The sequence below is a fragment of the Ambystoma mexicanum genome, chromosome 4q (assembly GCF_040938575.1).
Source record: "Ambystoma mexicanum isolate Mex_15411 chromosome 4q, UKY_AmexF1_1, whole genome shotgun sequence".
Taxonomy (NCBI): domain Eukaryota; kingdom Metazoa; phylum Chordata; class Amphibia; order Caudata; family Ambystomatidae; genus Ambystoma; species Ambystoma mexicanum.
Window position 1 is genome coordinate 26,305,351 of NC_090928.1, and position 14,193 is coordinate 26,319,543.

A 14,193-nucleotide genomic window follows, 5' to 3' on the forward strand; every position below is an offset into this window, starting at 1 on the left:
TATTCAACTTCCATCTAGCTGCTTATCAGCCTTCTGGGAATCGCTGGTCCCCAGAGCCTGCCCATGCCCCAAAATAGCATCATCAAATGTGACTTTGTCACCTAGGTCAGATATTTACATATTCTATATAATGAACTCCAAACAATGAATTCTTGCATTTCTAATTTACTTAGACTTCCAGTCCTATATTTGTAAAATAGTCGAGGAAAGAATAGTGCTTAAAATTGGAAACGCAGTGGTGATGCTGTGCCTTTGTGTTTGAGCTAATCCTTAATTAAGCACTTAAATCATTTTTTTTTTTTTACTCGCTATTTATAAGACGATCAAGCCACAGGACCCCATAAAAGTACGATACTACAAAAGCAATGTAGAGCATTGCATGACAATAACAAAAGTATAACATTCATCAAACGCTGACCATTGGGTCATCAGCAGGGTTCATCATTCCATGGTTTTGCTTCGCTAACTAAAGGTGGAAAGGAGCCCATATATATTTGAGCCGACAAGTAGGTGACATGGTTAAGACAAAGTCCTTTTCACATTCATTAACATATACCAAATCAAGTAGCCAACTCTTGATGCTCTGAGCATATGCAGACTTTGAACGTTTCATAATACATCTCTTTGCTACTGCACACATAACATTGAAAAGTCTACGGATTTTGAGACCTTGCCTATGTCTCCTAAAATATATTTAAGGGGTGTAATAGTAGGAGGGATGTCTAGCATGCTAGCTTTGATTTCTGCTACTGAGCACCAGAACTCGTGAATGGAGGGCATGCCCAGTACGTATGGTAAGACTCTGCCCTGAGTTTGGGACATTTGGAGCAGGTGGGCAATGTGTCAGATGAAAACTTAGCAATCCTCACCGCAGTATAATGTAGATTTTTCAACAACTTGAACTATATCAATCTCAAACTTGCAGTGATGGTCACCATTTTACTAAGCTGACAACATCTGTACCATTGTGCATCGTCAAAAGTGGAACCCAGATCTTGTTCCCAGATAGTTTTCATAATATTCTGGGACGGTATATTTGTTTGCAGTAAATTGTACAGTTTCGATACCCCACATCCAGTGCTGTCATTGGACACAACAGTATTTATACAATCATGCGTCGCGGGTTCAACCGGAAAAGAGGGCTACTGCTGGCGGAATGCTGCACGTATCCTGTAGTACTGGAGAGCCTTAGTGAGGCACTACCCAATCTGGCCGAAAAGCTGGGGAAAGAGATAAAGGTACCCCCCAGGAACATATCCTCTAACGTCAACAGTCCAGAATCATACCATGTTTTCTTAACCTGTAGGTCATAGGTGGGAGGGATACCAGGGTGGCACCATATTGGAGTTTTGCCATTGTAAGAAAGAACCAGTCCGAGTTTCTTAACGATCCTCGACCATGCATTCACAATTGTTCTGACCGGGTCAAAGGTACAAGAATCGACAAAACGTTTGGCGAATAACAATGATCGGAGATCAGTGGGTGCCGCTGAGTACCGCTCAATGTGGAGATTAACAGGCTCATTCGCCTCCAGGTACCAATATAAAATGGGCCTGAGATGCCAGATGGTAAAGCCCAAAATCTGGAGCCGATAGGCCGCCACACCAATATGGTTTGCACAGTTTCTGCCAACTCAGTCTGGCAGTCCCTGTAGGCGTGTAAAAAAGGTTCGCCCAGGCCACATGGGAAAGTTAGCAAAAAAATAGAGCAACTTAGGAAGAACAACCTTCTTTAGTAGAGATATCTGTCCATACAGAGAGACTGGCAGTTTAGTTCGCAACCTTAATTTGGCCTCGAATTGCTGTGGATAAGATTCATAATTGTCAGCATATAGGGATTGTCTGTCTGTAGAAACCATGACGCCAAGATATTTCATATGAAGAAGGGACCTACGACGGTTGTGTAGATGCAAGAGTGAGTGGGAGTAGTTCTAATTTGGAATTGTTGATCTTATATTCCGAGTATCTTGAGAATTCATGTATGTCTTTCATAATGGGCGCCTGATTATTTTCAGGGTCCTGCACATGAAATAATGTATCGTCGGCATATAAAGAAATAATATGAGGTGGACCCAGTATCCTAATCCCCTTATTGCCATGCTTACGTCTGACTAGGACTGCAAGGGGTTCTATTTTAAGGCCGAACAGGAGAGGGGATAACAAGCAACCCTGCCTGGTACCTCTGCACAACGGGAACACCTCTAACACTATATGATTGGTGCGTACCCTAGTGACCAGACTGGCATATAATAATGAAACACACCTCATGAAGTAGGGACTGAATGCGCAGCGGTAGAGCACCACAAATAGATATAGCCATGACGCAGACTCAAAAGTGGTCTGTAAGAGGATACGTCCTGGGGGGGTCCTGTTGAGTTTGAGCAGTACTGTGATCACTGATTATCTTAAAGACTGGGGGAAAGTACCACCAACAAATGATTCCTCCCACACTCCCAACCGCTTTGGTGCAAGTTCCTGTCGATATACCTTATAAAGGTCTTTCCCTAGGCTGTTGGGGCCGGGAGCCTTTCCCAAGGATAGAGCTTTGATCACAAGTTCGACCTCGTCATTCGTAACTTGTGACTCCAGTGTCTGCACAGCGTCGACCTGGAGCGAGGGAAGTGTAATATCCACCAAATAGCGTGATATATAGTCTTCATTGACCACATCTCTGTTAGCATAAAACGCAGCATAGAATTCAGCAGACCTATAATTAATTTTGGTCTCATCCACAATCACCTCGCCACCCTGTCTGCAAATGCTGACAATAGGTAATTTTCAGCTTGGATTAATTTGGAAAGTGACCTGCTGGCCTTGTCACCCTCCCCATATTTCCTTGCCCTTGCAGGGACAGCTGCATGAAAGATCTTGCGATCCGCCAAGGAATGAAATTGGTCCAGCCGCTCCTGAGTCAGCACTAATAGGGAGTCATCCAGGGACTGGGCATACTGATTTTCCAGCTCCCGTATCTGATCCTCCACCGCTTGGAGTTCCTGCCGAATAACCCTGAGTGATCCTTGGGAGTTGCACAGTATCAGCCCCTGTATAAGACCTTAAAGATTTCCCATATTACCCATACTCGATCGAACCGAGCCATTGTAGTTTAAAAAAATGCAACAATTTCAGCCCGTAGGGATTCTGTTATTTCGTCGTCATGGAGAAAAGAGGGTGGCATTCTCAAATAAAAGGACCTTAGGGGCATTGTATGATCGAGGGCTAAGAGAACCAGATAGTGGTCGGATATCGTATGAGGGAAAATGGGACACTCGTCGACCATGGCACCCAATAGGGGAGGGAGGAGTGATGAGCCAGAAGTCGATGTGTGACCCGGTTTTATGCACGACAAATTAAGTGTATTTCCCCTCTGATGGATGCAATTCCCTCCAGATGTTAACGAGGGGTAGTCAGTGATTGAATCAGAGTTTGTGCAGCCCTAGTTAGCAGTCTGGGTGTAGTAGAGGTCTTAACAAGTGCCGTATCTAGGATTGTATTAAAATCCCTACCCCAGAGTACCCTGAGCCCATCACGTGGATGCATCAGCTCAACAATCTGATGATCGAAGTCGGGATCATCTTTATTGGGGTCGTAGGTGTTGACGCATACAGTAAATTACCAGCCAGACTCCCCCACACTATATCGTAACGACCAAGTGGGTCAATCTTGTTCCTCAATACCAGGAATCTTACTGATTGGTGTATCAGAGTGAGGACGCCCCTTGATTGTGTTGAATAATCTGAATTTTTGTGGGCCCCACCCACGGCGTAGGGTTCCGCTATCCTCCCTATCACATGAGTCTCTTGCAACATCAATTTCTGAACCTTGTGCCTCTCCACACAAGCCATGATCTTCCAAGCTTTCACTGCATTGTTCAATCTGCAAACATTCCAGGTTAACAACCTGATCTTTTGGTTAGCCCCCGCCATCCAGACCACCCATTAGTACAATAAGATGTGAACCCAAAAAGCCATCAACCATGCTTACTCTGACCAATAGAGCTCTGTGTGTGTCCGTCAACCTTTGAAATTTTAAACCTCGTAACACCCCACCCTCACCATCTTCCCAACATGACTGTGTAGCCCCGAAAAACAAAAAGCCACAGAAGGTGTCTTGCTAGCCCCAATGAAGGAGCTATACCCATCAGCGGAGTGCATCACACTCATCAGAATAGAATCCCACAACACATTTATAAGTACTAATCTTACTTTCAATACTGACTATTTGCAGCAGGCAAAAAGTATCAGCCGCCAGTATCACGGTGGCACAGTGTTTTGACCAGTCTCCGGACTGGCGCTGGGTGGGAGTGGAATGGATCGGTTAATATAGGACATATCTTCAGCAGGGGACTCAAAAAAGTGTGATCTGTCAGCGTGTTGAATACCCAGTTTGGCCGGATTGATCATTGCATATTGAATCTGCCTGTCCCGTAGGGAGCGGTTTACCTGATCAAAATTCCGTCTTGCAGCTCGAACGCCTGATGAGAAGTCTGGATAAATATTTATTTTAGCAGATCCATGTTGCAGTGTTCCATGCTCGCGGGCAAGACGTAGGATCCTCCATCCCGATAATTGAGCAGTCGGCCGCTGATGGTACACCAGGTTTCGGAGGTGGTGCCAAGGAGCTGTGCACCCTTTCAACCAGAAATTGAGATGAGAACTGTACTTCTGCGAACAAGGATTGGAGCAACTCCTGAACAAATAGTTCCAGGGGTCCATTCAAGGCTTTTCTGGGATGCCCACTAGCCTTATGTTGTTGCGGCGAGAACGCACTTCGATGTATTCCCACTTTGCACGGACCGCAATGAGTTCTTTCTGAATGACCTTCATGTCCTGCCACTGTGTGTTTGCAGAGTCCTTGAGCTAACCCACCTGCAGGTGCAGTCTGCCACTGAGAGAGTTGATAATGACACCAATATCATCAAGTTTGGAATGAACTAATGCAAAGCCTGCCTACATTATGGAAATATATGGATCCATAGGGTTCCGCGTGGAGGAGCTTTCAGTATGTGCAGCAGAAGGGGATTGTGCGGCGGCCGCCTCTTACCTCGGTGCGCTGGTGAAGGTATCCATGGGTCCCTTTTTGCTTTTTCCACTCCCACGGATCAAGATGAGTGTATTCGGCGTGTTGGAGGCGTAGAGGATCAGGCCTGGTGGCACTCATGGATAAAAATGGGTTCCTTAGTGGGCAAGGATGTCTTGTAGTATAATGAGAGAGGTCCAAGAGGAGGCAGAAAAGGCACCCACAGTGGGGAACAGCAGGAAGTTGTAGCCTTAATCACAAACCGCACACTGTCAAACTGAATTCTCAACCAGGCACGTCCAGGCCACCATCCACCGCTTGTATGAGCTCCTTATCGGGAGGGGATCAGGAATCCACCCGCTGTGTGTCGAGTTGTCTCTGCACCTTGCCGTGTGTAAATACGGTTGGGAGCTATTATACCTCTCAACTCACACGCTTTTGGCGGGTGTCACCCGCCACTTAGGCAGCCCACCCCATTTTGTAAAGCCAAGCTCCCTACACGCCCATAGGAATCAATTGGCTTTCACCTGCCAAATGCAAAATCTGGGGTTTTCACCCGCCCAAGGGCTATGGAGCCGTTCCCAACTAGAGGAAAACAATACAACTGGATACACGTTCACTCCGATGTTCCTGGCGCTGTGGCAAGACTTCACTGGTCCAGCCAGAATTAAATGCGAGGATGAGCGAGCAGCGCAGCGCTGGTGTGTGAGGCTTCATGCACCACGCGGCCCGGCCCACAGCACCTAACAAGCTCTGGTGTCGCGATGCTCCACAGGCCCGCCCACCTCCGTTGGCACTGCGTAATAAACACTGGCCTCGTCCCGGGAACAGCCACTAGATGAAGGGCTGTGTAGAACGCCGGAGCAATTGAATACAGTTCCCGGCTATTAAACTCCCCCACAGTCGTGCCTACAGTTGGGGCAGCACTAGGACAATGGCGCCCTCATAAATCGCGGTCCGAAGTGTCGTAGAAGCAGAATGGCAACAAGACATGATCTTAGTGAGTACGGAGATCAAGCACTAGGCAGCCATCTCCGCTGTGGCTCAGCAGCTCCCCTCCCTCCAAGCACTTCATTCTTAAAAGGCCTTTGCTGCATTTGCTGTTATGTTTTGAACATGGAGACATACTTGCAGTTTCATTTCTTTGCAACTTTATACATGTTTCAGTCCCTGAACCATGTCAGAGTTTATCCATTGCACACTCATGTGTCTTCGTCAATATGTAAAATATTTGATTTGGTAACGTTTTCTTAAGATTTTCTTTCTAGAAACACCAAAGCTACTACCATTTCACAGAGGATAAATACTGTCTGAAGTTATTTGTTGTCATGCTACGTTTTACATCCTCAGCCATTTCTCCTCTTTGTGGAAAATTGTGGTTCCCTTGTTGCAATATTATTGCTTTAAATCTTCCTAGAAGTTAATGCATATCTTGATTTCTGTATTTATGAAACACAAAACTGTTTTTTTTTCCTTCATTTTATTAGTTAAAGAAGACTCCAATCACACCATCGGAGTTGAGTTTGGTTCGAAAGTCATAAATGTAGGTGGCAAATATGTAAAGTTACAGATATGGGACACAGCTGGACAAGAACGTTTCAGGTATATTTGGTTCGATTTATGTTTCCATTTTATACCATAATTAAATTAGGAATTGATTAATGAAAATGTATCCTTGCAATGATTGTCTTTTTATTGACCGTGTTGGTCCTATGTACCTGTATTTTTACAGAGAGAAAGTTATTTTTTCTGAAAAAGATTGTACCGTCAACTTTAAAAGTAGTGAATTTGGGTTGTATAGGTAGGATGAATTAGTGTTGGTGCAGATTGGGGTTTCCAGTTGAAGAACCTGTAGATGCCATACAGTAAAGCAATCAAAATTTGACCTGTAGGTTCAGCATCCATTGTTGAATGCCTATGCTTTACTGAATTTAAAATCAGGTTGTTGTGTTCAAAATTCCAACTTCTCAGCATACTGCTAATGGAACAATTCTTACAGAATCTCAAGTACAGTATGCTAAAGAATAACCCCAAATCCATTTTTTGCTAATCACTAGCACAGCCTAAAGGGTGGCTGACTAAATCATACCTGCTCTTTGTTGTGTCTTGGTCTGCCGGTCCAGCGGCCATCCTGAAAGAAGGTAGAAATGTGGTAAATGATGTGTGCATGAAAGGCTCAGAACGTTGATAATCATGTCCAGCTTTGGCTGCTTCGGAAAAAAAAATTCTCAGCAGAGGGCGCCTTGCGTCGATGGCGTTGAGTCGATGTCCCTCAAAGGCCTCCATTGAGGGTGACATCATCTGGTGTATATGATATGATATGGCATTTGTAACGCGCCTATACACAAGTGTTTCAAGTGTGTGTATAGACTGTTGGCCTCAGTTCCATTTTTCCACAAACGTGTTTGCTTCAGAGACTCGGCGAGCCTCACTAGAATTAATTGCTACGCAATTCCTGAAAAGAGACGACGACCGTCTTTGCCCTCCACCCCGACGACTCCTTGCACAGGCTTTAAGAAGTGTAAGGAGTATGATTCGAAAATGTCGGTCACGGATCCGCATCATTCTTGTCTGTGGTGCTTGGGGGAAGGCAATGACACTGATTCCTGCGCAAAGTGTCAGGTTATGACGGGAAAAGCCCAGCGAGAACGAAAGGATATGTTGCAGGTAGGGAAATTGCCCCGTAAAACTAAAACTTATTGTTCCTTGACCGTCGATTCCAGAGATCGTTCTCCTCACAAAAGAGTGACAAAAAGCGATTGAGGTCCCGCAGTGGTTCGCGCCACTCGTCCACGACGAAACGATCGAGGAGACGGCACCATCGCTTGCCATCCTCGTCGGACGAAGCCCCCAAGAAATTAAAGTGCCCCATCAAACATTCGTCCGCTGAAGATTGCAAGGTATTCCGCTTGAAAATGCTGGAAATATTTGAAAAGGGTAAGCCTTTTACGGAAGCTGGTAGAGAGCGGTCCCGTACCGACACTCGTACGCCCTCGCTCCCGGGTGGTCGAAGGAATGTTCATCGAGAACCCTCAAGGTCTCCAGTGAGACGTGACGAGGGTTCGAGGTCCTCTGCCGTCAAAGCCTACACAACCGTAGAAGTCAAAATCTTCGAAGGGAACCGTCAAATCCGCGACGCCATTACTATCAAAGCCATCAACGCCACTGTCGACATCGACACCAAAACCATTGACGGCAAACATTCTGGTGGTTTAAGCACAGCCTACAGATCATGTGAAACCTCATAAAGGCACCAAACCAAAGCCTTTGAGTGTTCCTGAAAACACTTTTACCCCTTTGCCAAGGAAGGAGTTTTTTAAATCCCTTTCTTCAATTTTTGTAGAAGAATGATCTGGTGAAGAGGAGGCCCCTTTTGGCCTTAAGTTTGGAACTCCAAATGTTCCGGAATGTCTTATTTCTGAAGAGAGCAGGATGAGAGACCTTGTTGACACTCTGCATAATGCCAGTGGCGTTGATACATCGCCTAAAATGGAGTTTGGAAGGCCAGAGCCAGGAGAGTATGCTGACTCTTCGTATCGTCACCTGATGTTGAGGGTGGTGGAATATCTAGGCTGGGCTAGAACTCCGGTTCAAATTGTCCAAGATGACCTTACAGATATTCTGGACCAAGGTCTTACCTCTTCATGTGGCTTTACAAAATGGGGTGGGCAAAAATTGGGAGTCCCCGGACACCATCCCTGCAGTGGATAAATCCCTTGCAAGAAAATACTGCCCTTACGGTAGCGACACCAGCTGTTTGTCCAAGCACCACACTCCCGAGAGTCTGGTGGTCCAGGCAGCCACGGCTACATCAAATAAGACAGCGTACCCTACCATCCCTCCAGATAGGGATGACAAGCGTGTGGATGGATGGGCGCGGAAGGTATTTTCAGCTGGTAGTATGGCCCTTAAATCGGCCAACTCCACATGTTTCGGCCAACTCCACATGTGCCTTTGCCAAGTTTTCGTACACTCTGTGGTAGTGCATATCCATGGCGGCGGAGCACATTCCAGAAAGGTGAGGAAAGGGAAGGATTCCTAGCTATTGTTAAAGATGGCAAAGAAGCTATCCGTTAATCCCTTCAATCTGGATTGGACATTGGGGACAGCATCAGCAGGTCCATGGCTGCGAGCACAGTAATGCGCAGATTTGCGTGGTTGTGGAAGTCGGGTTTTGCACGGACGTGCCGGCTCGTCTTCTAAACATGCCACATCGCGTACATGAATTGAAGCGCTAATGGATTTTGGGAATTGAATCCAGGACATAGGCTTCCCAATGTGGGTGTGACTCGGATACAAATAATATAGTTATTCAGCCAGTTAACCCCAGCCATCACCGGTTTTTCATTTGAACCATATACCCGGAATAATCACGCATTCGTGTATACTGTTTGCCAGTGACATAATACTTCATGTCTTGCCTTGAGAAAGACCCGGTGTGGGTCGAAACACGTGTCGGCAGACTAGACTTAACACATTGTACAAGGATATAATATACTGTTTTCAACACCAATTACCTTGTCCTCCAGTTTCTGTATTTGTCACACTGTGTATATATCATTATATTGCTCTTATTGAAATTTCTACACTAGCAGCGCATCTCTCATGTGAAGCTCCTTTTTCTTTTATGCAATTTTATGGGTCTCACCTTTTTGGTAGCAAGGCTGACGAGAGCCTTGAGAGGTTGCAGACTTCAAAGACGGCTGCCAAATCCTTAGAGGCCGCTGTTAGGCAACCTCAGCCTTTTCGTTAGTCAGGACAACCATGGAGGGGGCGGTCCGATCGTTACTACTCCTCATTTGGCAAGGCGAGAGGAATGGCCAGTCAAAGAGGTCAAATAAAAATCCCTCATGGTGGACGAGGAAAAAGTGCAAAGCCAGCTCCAGCTACAGCTTCCTTGCCATCAGCAGCTGCAGCAGCCGCTCCAAAACCACTTTGAGAGCTTGCGTCATGAATCACTGGTGGAGGGCAGACTGTCTCAGCATCTCGAAGAATGGCGAGCCATTACTTCAGATGCTTGGGCTCTGGAGACAGTAGCCCAAGGTTACTGCCTTCCATTTATAACGCAGCCTCACAACAATCCAGAGAGGAAACACTCTTTGAGGATTCCAGATCCGCTCCTTGTGCAGTTAATAATGACCCTGATAGCGAAAGGTGCTTTTGAACCAGTACCTGTAGCGGAGAGGAACAAGGGTTGGTATTCCCCATATTTTTTTATTCCCAAAAAGGACGTAAGACTGAGACCCATCTTGGACTTGAGATACTTGAACAAGTTCCTCAGGAAGGACAAAGTCAAGATGGTCACACTTTCTCAGATCATTCAAGCCCTCCAGTTACAGGATTGGTTGGTGTCATTGGACCTTCAGGATGCTTATTTTCATGTGCCAATCCATCTCAAGAACAGAAAATACCTGAGGTTCGCTATTGGCGGTTTGCACCATCAGTTTCGAGTCCTGTCATTCGGGTTGACCTCTGCCCGAGGGTCTTCACCAAACTGATGCTGATGGTGGCAGCGCACCTCAGGAAAGGGGGATTCATGTCTACCCCTACCTGGACGACTGGCTGATCAGGGCATGTTGTCCTGAACAAGCTCTGGATCATCTGTCACCTTCCACTCCCGTCACAGACTGGGCTTCTCCCTCAATTTCAAGAAGTCACAGATGACACCTTCCCAGCAGCTCCAGTACATCAGAGCTGTACTAGACACAACCTTGGGAAAGAGCTCGCCACCCAAGACGAGGGCTCAAGACATTCTTCAGATGATTACCAAATTTCATACTGGCCAGAATCTTCCGGCCTTCGATTTTTTTTTTTTTTTTTTGAGGTTGCTCGGCCTCATGGCATCCTGCATTTTTCTGGTGCAAGAAGCCCGCCTGAGCATGAGATCCCTTCAATCGGCTCTAAGAACACAATGGTCCCAATTCTCAGGAAAGATGTCGGACCGACTTCATGTTCCAAACAGGGTCTCGCAGGATCTTCTGTGGTGGGCCTGCGAGGATAATATTCTGAAGGGAGAACATTTTTGGCAGCCATGGCCGGAGATTACAGTAGTGACGGACGCCGCACTTACGGGGTGGGGAGCCCATGCCAACGGTCTGACAATCAGCGGTCGTTGGTCTCCATCGGAGCCCACTACACATCAACCTTTTGGAGCTGAGAGCAATCAGACTAGCGATGAAGGGCTTTCTGCCCTCTGTCAGGGGAAAGAATGTCCTGATAATAACGGGCAACACAGTGGCCATGCATTACCTCAACAAGAGAGGTCTAGGGCCACTACCACTGTGCAGAGAGGCAATGCAGCTCTGGTACTGGGCAATTCGAGAAGGAATCTCCCTATCAGCAGTTCACCTAGCCGGGGAGAAGAACACAATGGCGGACGCTCTGAGCAGGCAGAGCATAGCCTCCCACAAGTGGGAGCTAGCTCAGGAAATACTTCAAGAGATCTTCGCCCTTTGGGGAACCCCTCAAGTGGACCTCTTTGCAACCGGAAGCAACAGAAAATGCAAAAGGTACTGCTCAAGGCAATTTCCTCTGAGAGGAGCTTTAGAAGACGTGTTCATGGTGGATTGGGATTTTCCACTTCTATATGCATTCCCACCGATCCCGGTCATTCCGCAAGTAATAAGGAGGTTGAGAAGGTTCGGAAGCCGCATGATCCTAATTGTCCCGGATTGGGCCAGGAGAACGTGGTACCCGGACCTTCTGGATGTGCCCATCTGTCCTCTGATACGTCTTCCACAAAGAGAGAATCTTCTCTTGCAAGGGGAGGAACAGGTTCTCCATCCAGAGGTCAACACGTTCAACTTTCATGCATGGTTTCTGAACGGTTGAGATACAAGGATTGGTACCTCCCGGATGACGTGATGGAGGTGTTGCTTTCGGCAAGAAGGCCAGCAACAAAATCTCTGTACCGTTGCCGCTGGAACAAATTTTGCGACTGGTGCAGGGAAAAGAATGTTGATCCTTTTCTATGTTCCACTCCGGATGTGCTTTCTTTTCTCCTTTCATTAGCACAGAAAGGTCTTAATATTGGAACCATTAAAGCTTATCTGGTAGCACGTTCCATATTCAAGCGCTCTTTGGAAGAATGCTCTTACTTCAAAATTCCTTTGATTCAATTTCTGAAAGGGCTTACAAACCTGTTCCCACCTTCTACTTTTCAGGTTCCAGTTTGGGATCTTAATTGGGTTCTAAAAATTCTAATATTTGCCCCATTTGAACCCTTGCACACATGCCCATTGGGGTTCTTGACCTTCAAAATCATATTGGTTGCATTGACAACTGCGCGTAGAGTAAGCGAGTTGCAGGTGTTTTACTCCCCAACGCATCCCCGTAAAGAGTAAGAGAGGCTTCATATATTGGACCCTAGAAGAGCTTTAAGCTTCTATATTTCTAGATTCTCCAAACTAAGAGTGGATGACCAACTCTTTACTGGCTGCACCTGAAGAAAATGAGGATAAGCTGTTTCTAAACAGACTTTGTCAAGGTGTGTTATACTTGGTATCTCAGAATGTTATAAATTGGTATGCAAGGACCCGCCAGAGGGTTTGAGAGCTGATTCTACCAGAGGTATAGGCTCTTCTACAGCCCTTCAAAGGGGAGTACCTATTCGATCCATTTGTGATGCTGCAACCTGGTCATTGTTGCATACTTTCACAAAGCATTATTGTCTGGATGCTTCCGACTCTCAGGATGTTGCCTTTGGTAAGGCGGTACTGTATGCAGCCTTATAAAAAGCAGACAATTCTAAATTCTCCTCCCTCCTCCTATTCTACATACTGCTTTGGGAGTCTATTAAAGATGAGGAATCAGTGGAGGACACAATCCATTCAAACAAGTTACTTACCAACTGGTAACTTTCTTTCGACTGGATGTTCCTCCAACGTATTCCTCATGCCCTCCCATCCTACCCCTCTGTAGAATTTCCTATGCTGTTTATAGCTTTCGTTCTCGCAAGGCTGGCTACTGCTTGCCTAGGCTAACATCGAACACGAGCAGGAGGGAAAAACAGAACTGAGGCCAGCGGGTGCCACGCGTGCTATTTATACACCCGATGACGTCCCCCTCGACGAAGGCCGTTGATGGACATCGACTTGACGCCATCGACCCACGTGCCCTCTGCAGAGAATTTTTTTTTTTCGAAGCAGCCGATGCTGGACATTATTATCAAAGATGAGGAAAACATTGGAGGAACATCCAGTCAAAAGAACATTACCAGTTCGTAAGTAACTTGTTCTTCTGCGTGTAAGCAGTCTGAGTCGAAATGGATGCCGTGACCAGTAGGGTATCTCTTGTAATATGCGTACTTCAAAGGTTTACTAAGGGACTGAAGTTGAACTTAAGTTTCTACATTTCAGAATGGAGTAGGAGGTCAGAGGGGGATAGTAGTAACGTCAAAGGGTAGAGTTATGGCCCAGAAGGAGTGAGAAATAGCAGAGCGACAGAGGCAGGCGACACAGGGAGTAGGAGTGAAGGTGGGTGGAGCTGGGAGCAAAAGAGTAGTGAGAGAAGAACATTGAAGGAAGCAGAAGAGTGAGGGGGGAGGTGGAAGTCACGTCACAGTGAGCAGGAACTATTAGGCAGAGTTTCTGAATGGCACAATCCACTATCCCCTTTTATATCACTAACCACTTGATGCTGTATGCTCAGCTAGGATTTCCCAGAGGACGGATAGATGGATAAGATACTGACCTTTCGATCCTTCTCCCTCAGCACAAGTCAGAACCTTAACAGTAGAGAGAAACATTTAGTTTCTGATGCTTGTTAATCTGCTTAGAATCACATACTATGCATATAGTCCGACATCCAGTGGTCCCCGCAGAGTATTGTATCTTGTCTTTCGAGAATCGAAAGGGGACGTTGACATGGGCTACGGAAAAGGCTAAGGATCCGTCGAAAATCCAGAGATAGCCTAAGGGGGATACCAGAACCCTCCGCCAAGCCCAAGGAGAAACACAGGGACAGGCCGCCTCTGTCGGTCTCCTCTGAGGAGTTTTCGGAAGGCAAAGAAGGTATTTCTTCAGCATTGAGACAAAAATCTCGACGTTTGGCGGCAGAGGATCGTTTACAGGAGGCCTTTCCACCTCTAGACCCCTCAGGGTCTTCTGTTTGGACTAGGGAAAAATGTGAGAATTGTATGGAGAGGCTTGATGGGTTTGTTACCTTATCAGAGCAATCC

At 46.3% G+C, this 14,193-nt stretch overlaps 1 protein-coding gene across 1 annotated transcript in view; it reads left to right on the forward strand.

Annotated features, from left to right (window-relative positions):
* LOC138467423 (ras-related protein Rab-4A) overlaps window positions 1-14,193 on the forward strand; it is a 693,758-nt gene that overhangs the window by 170,281 nt on the left and 509,284 nt on the right. Inside the window, exon 3 of the mRNA XM_069607381.1 lies at window positions 6,503-6,617. Coding sequence (XP_069463482.1) covers window positions 6,503-6,617 — 115 coding nt within the window. The remainder of the gene's footprint in view (window positions 1-6,502; window positions 6,618-14,193) is intronic.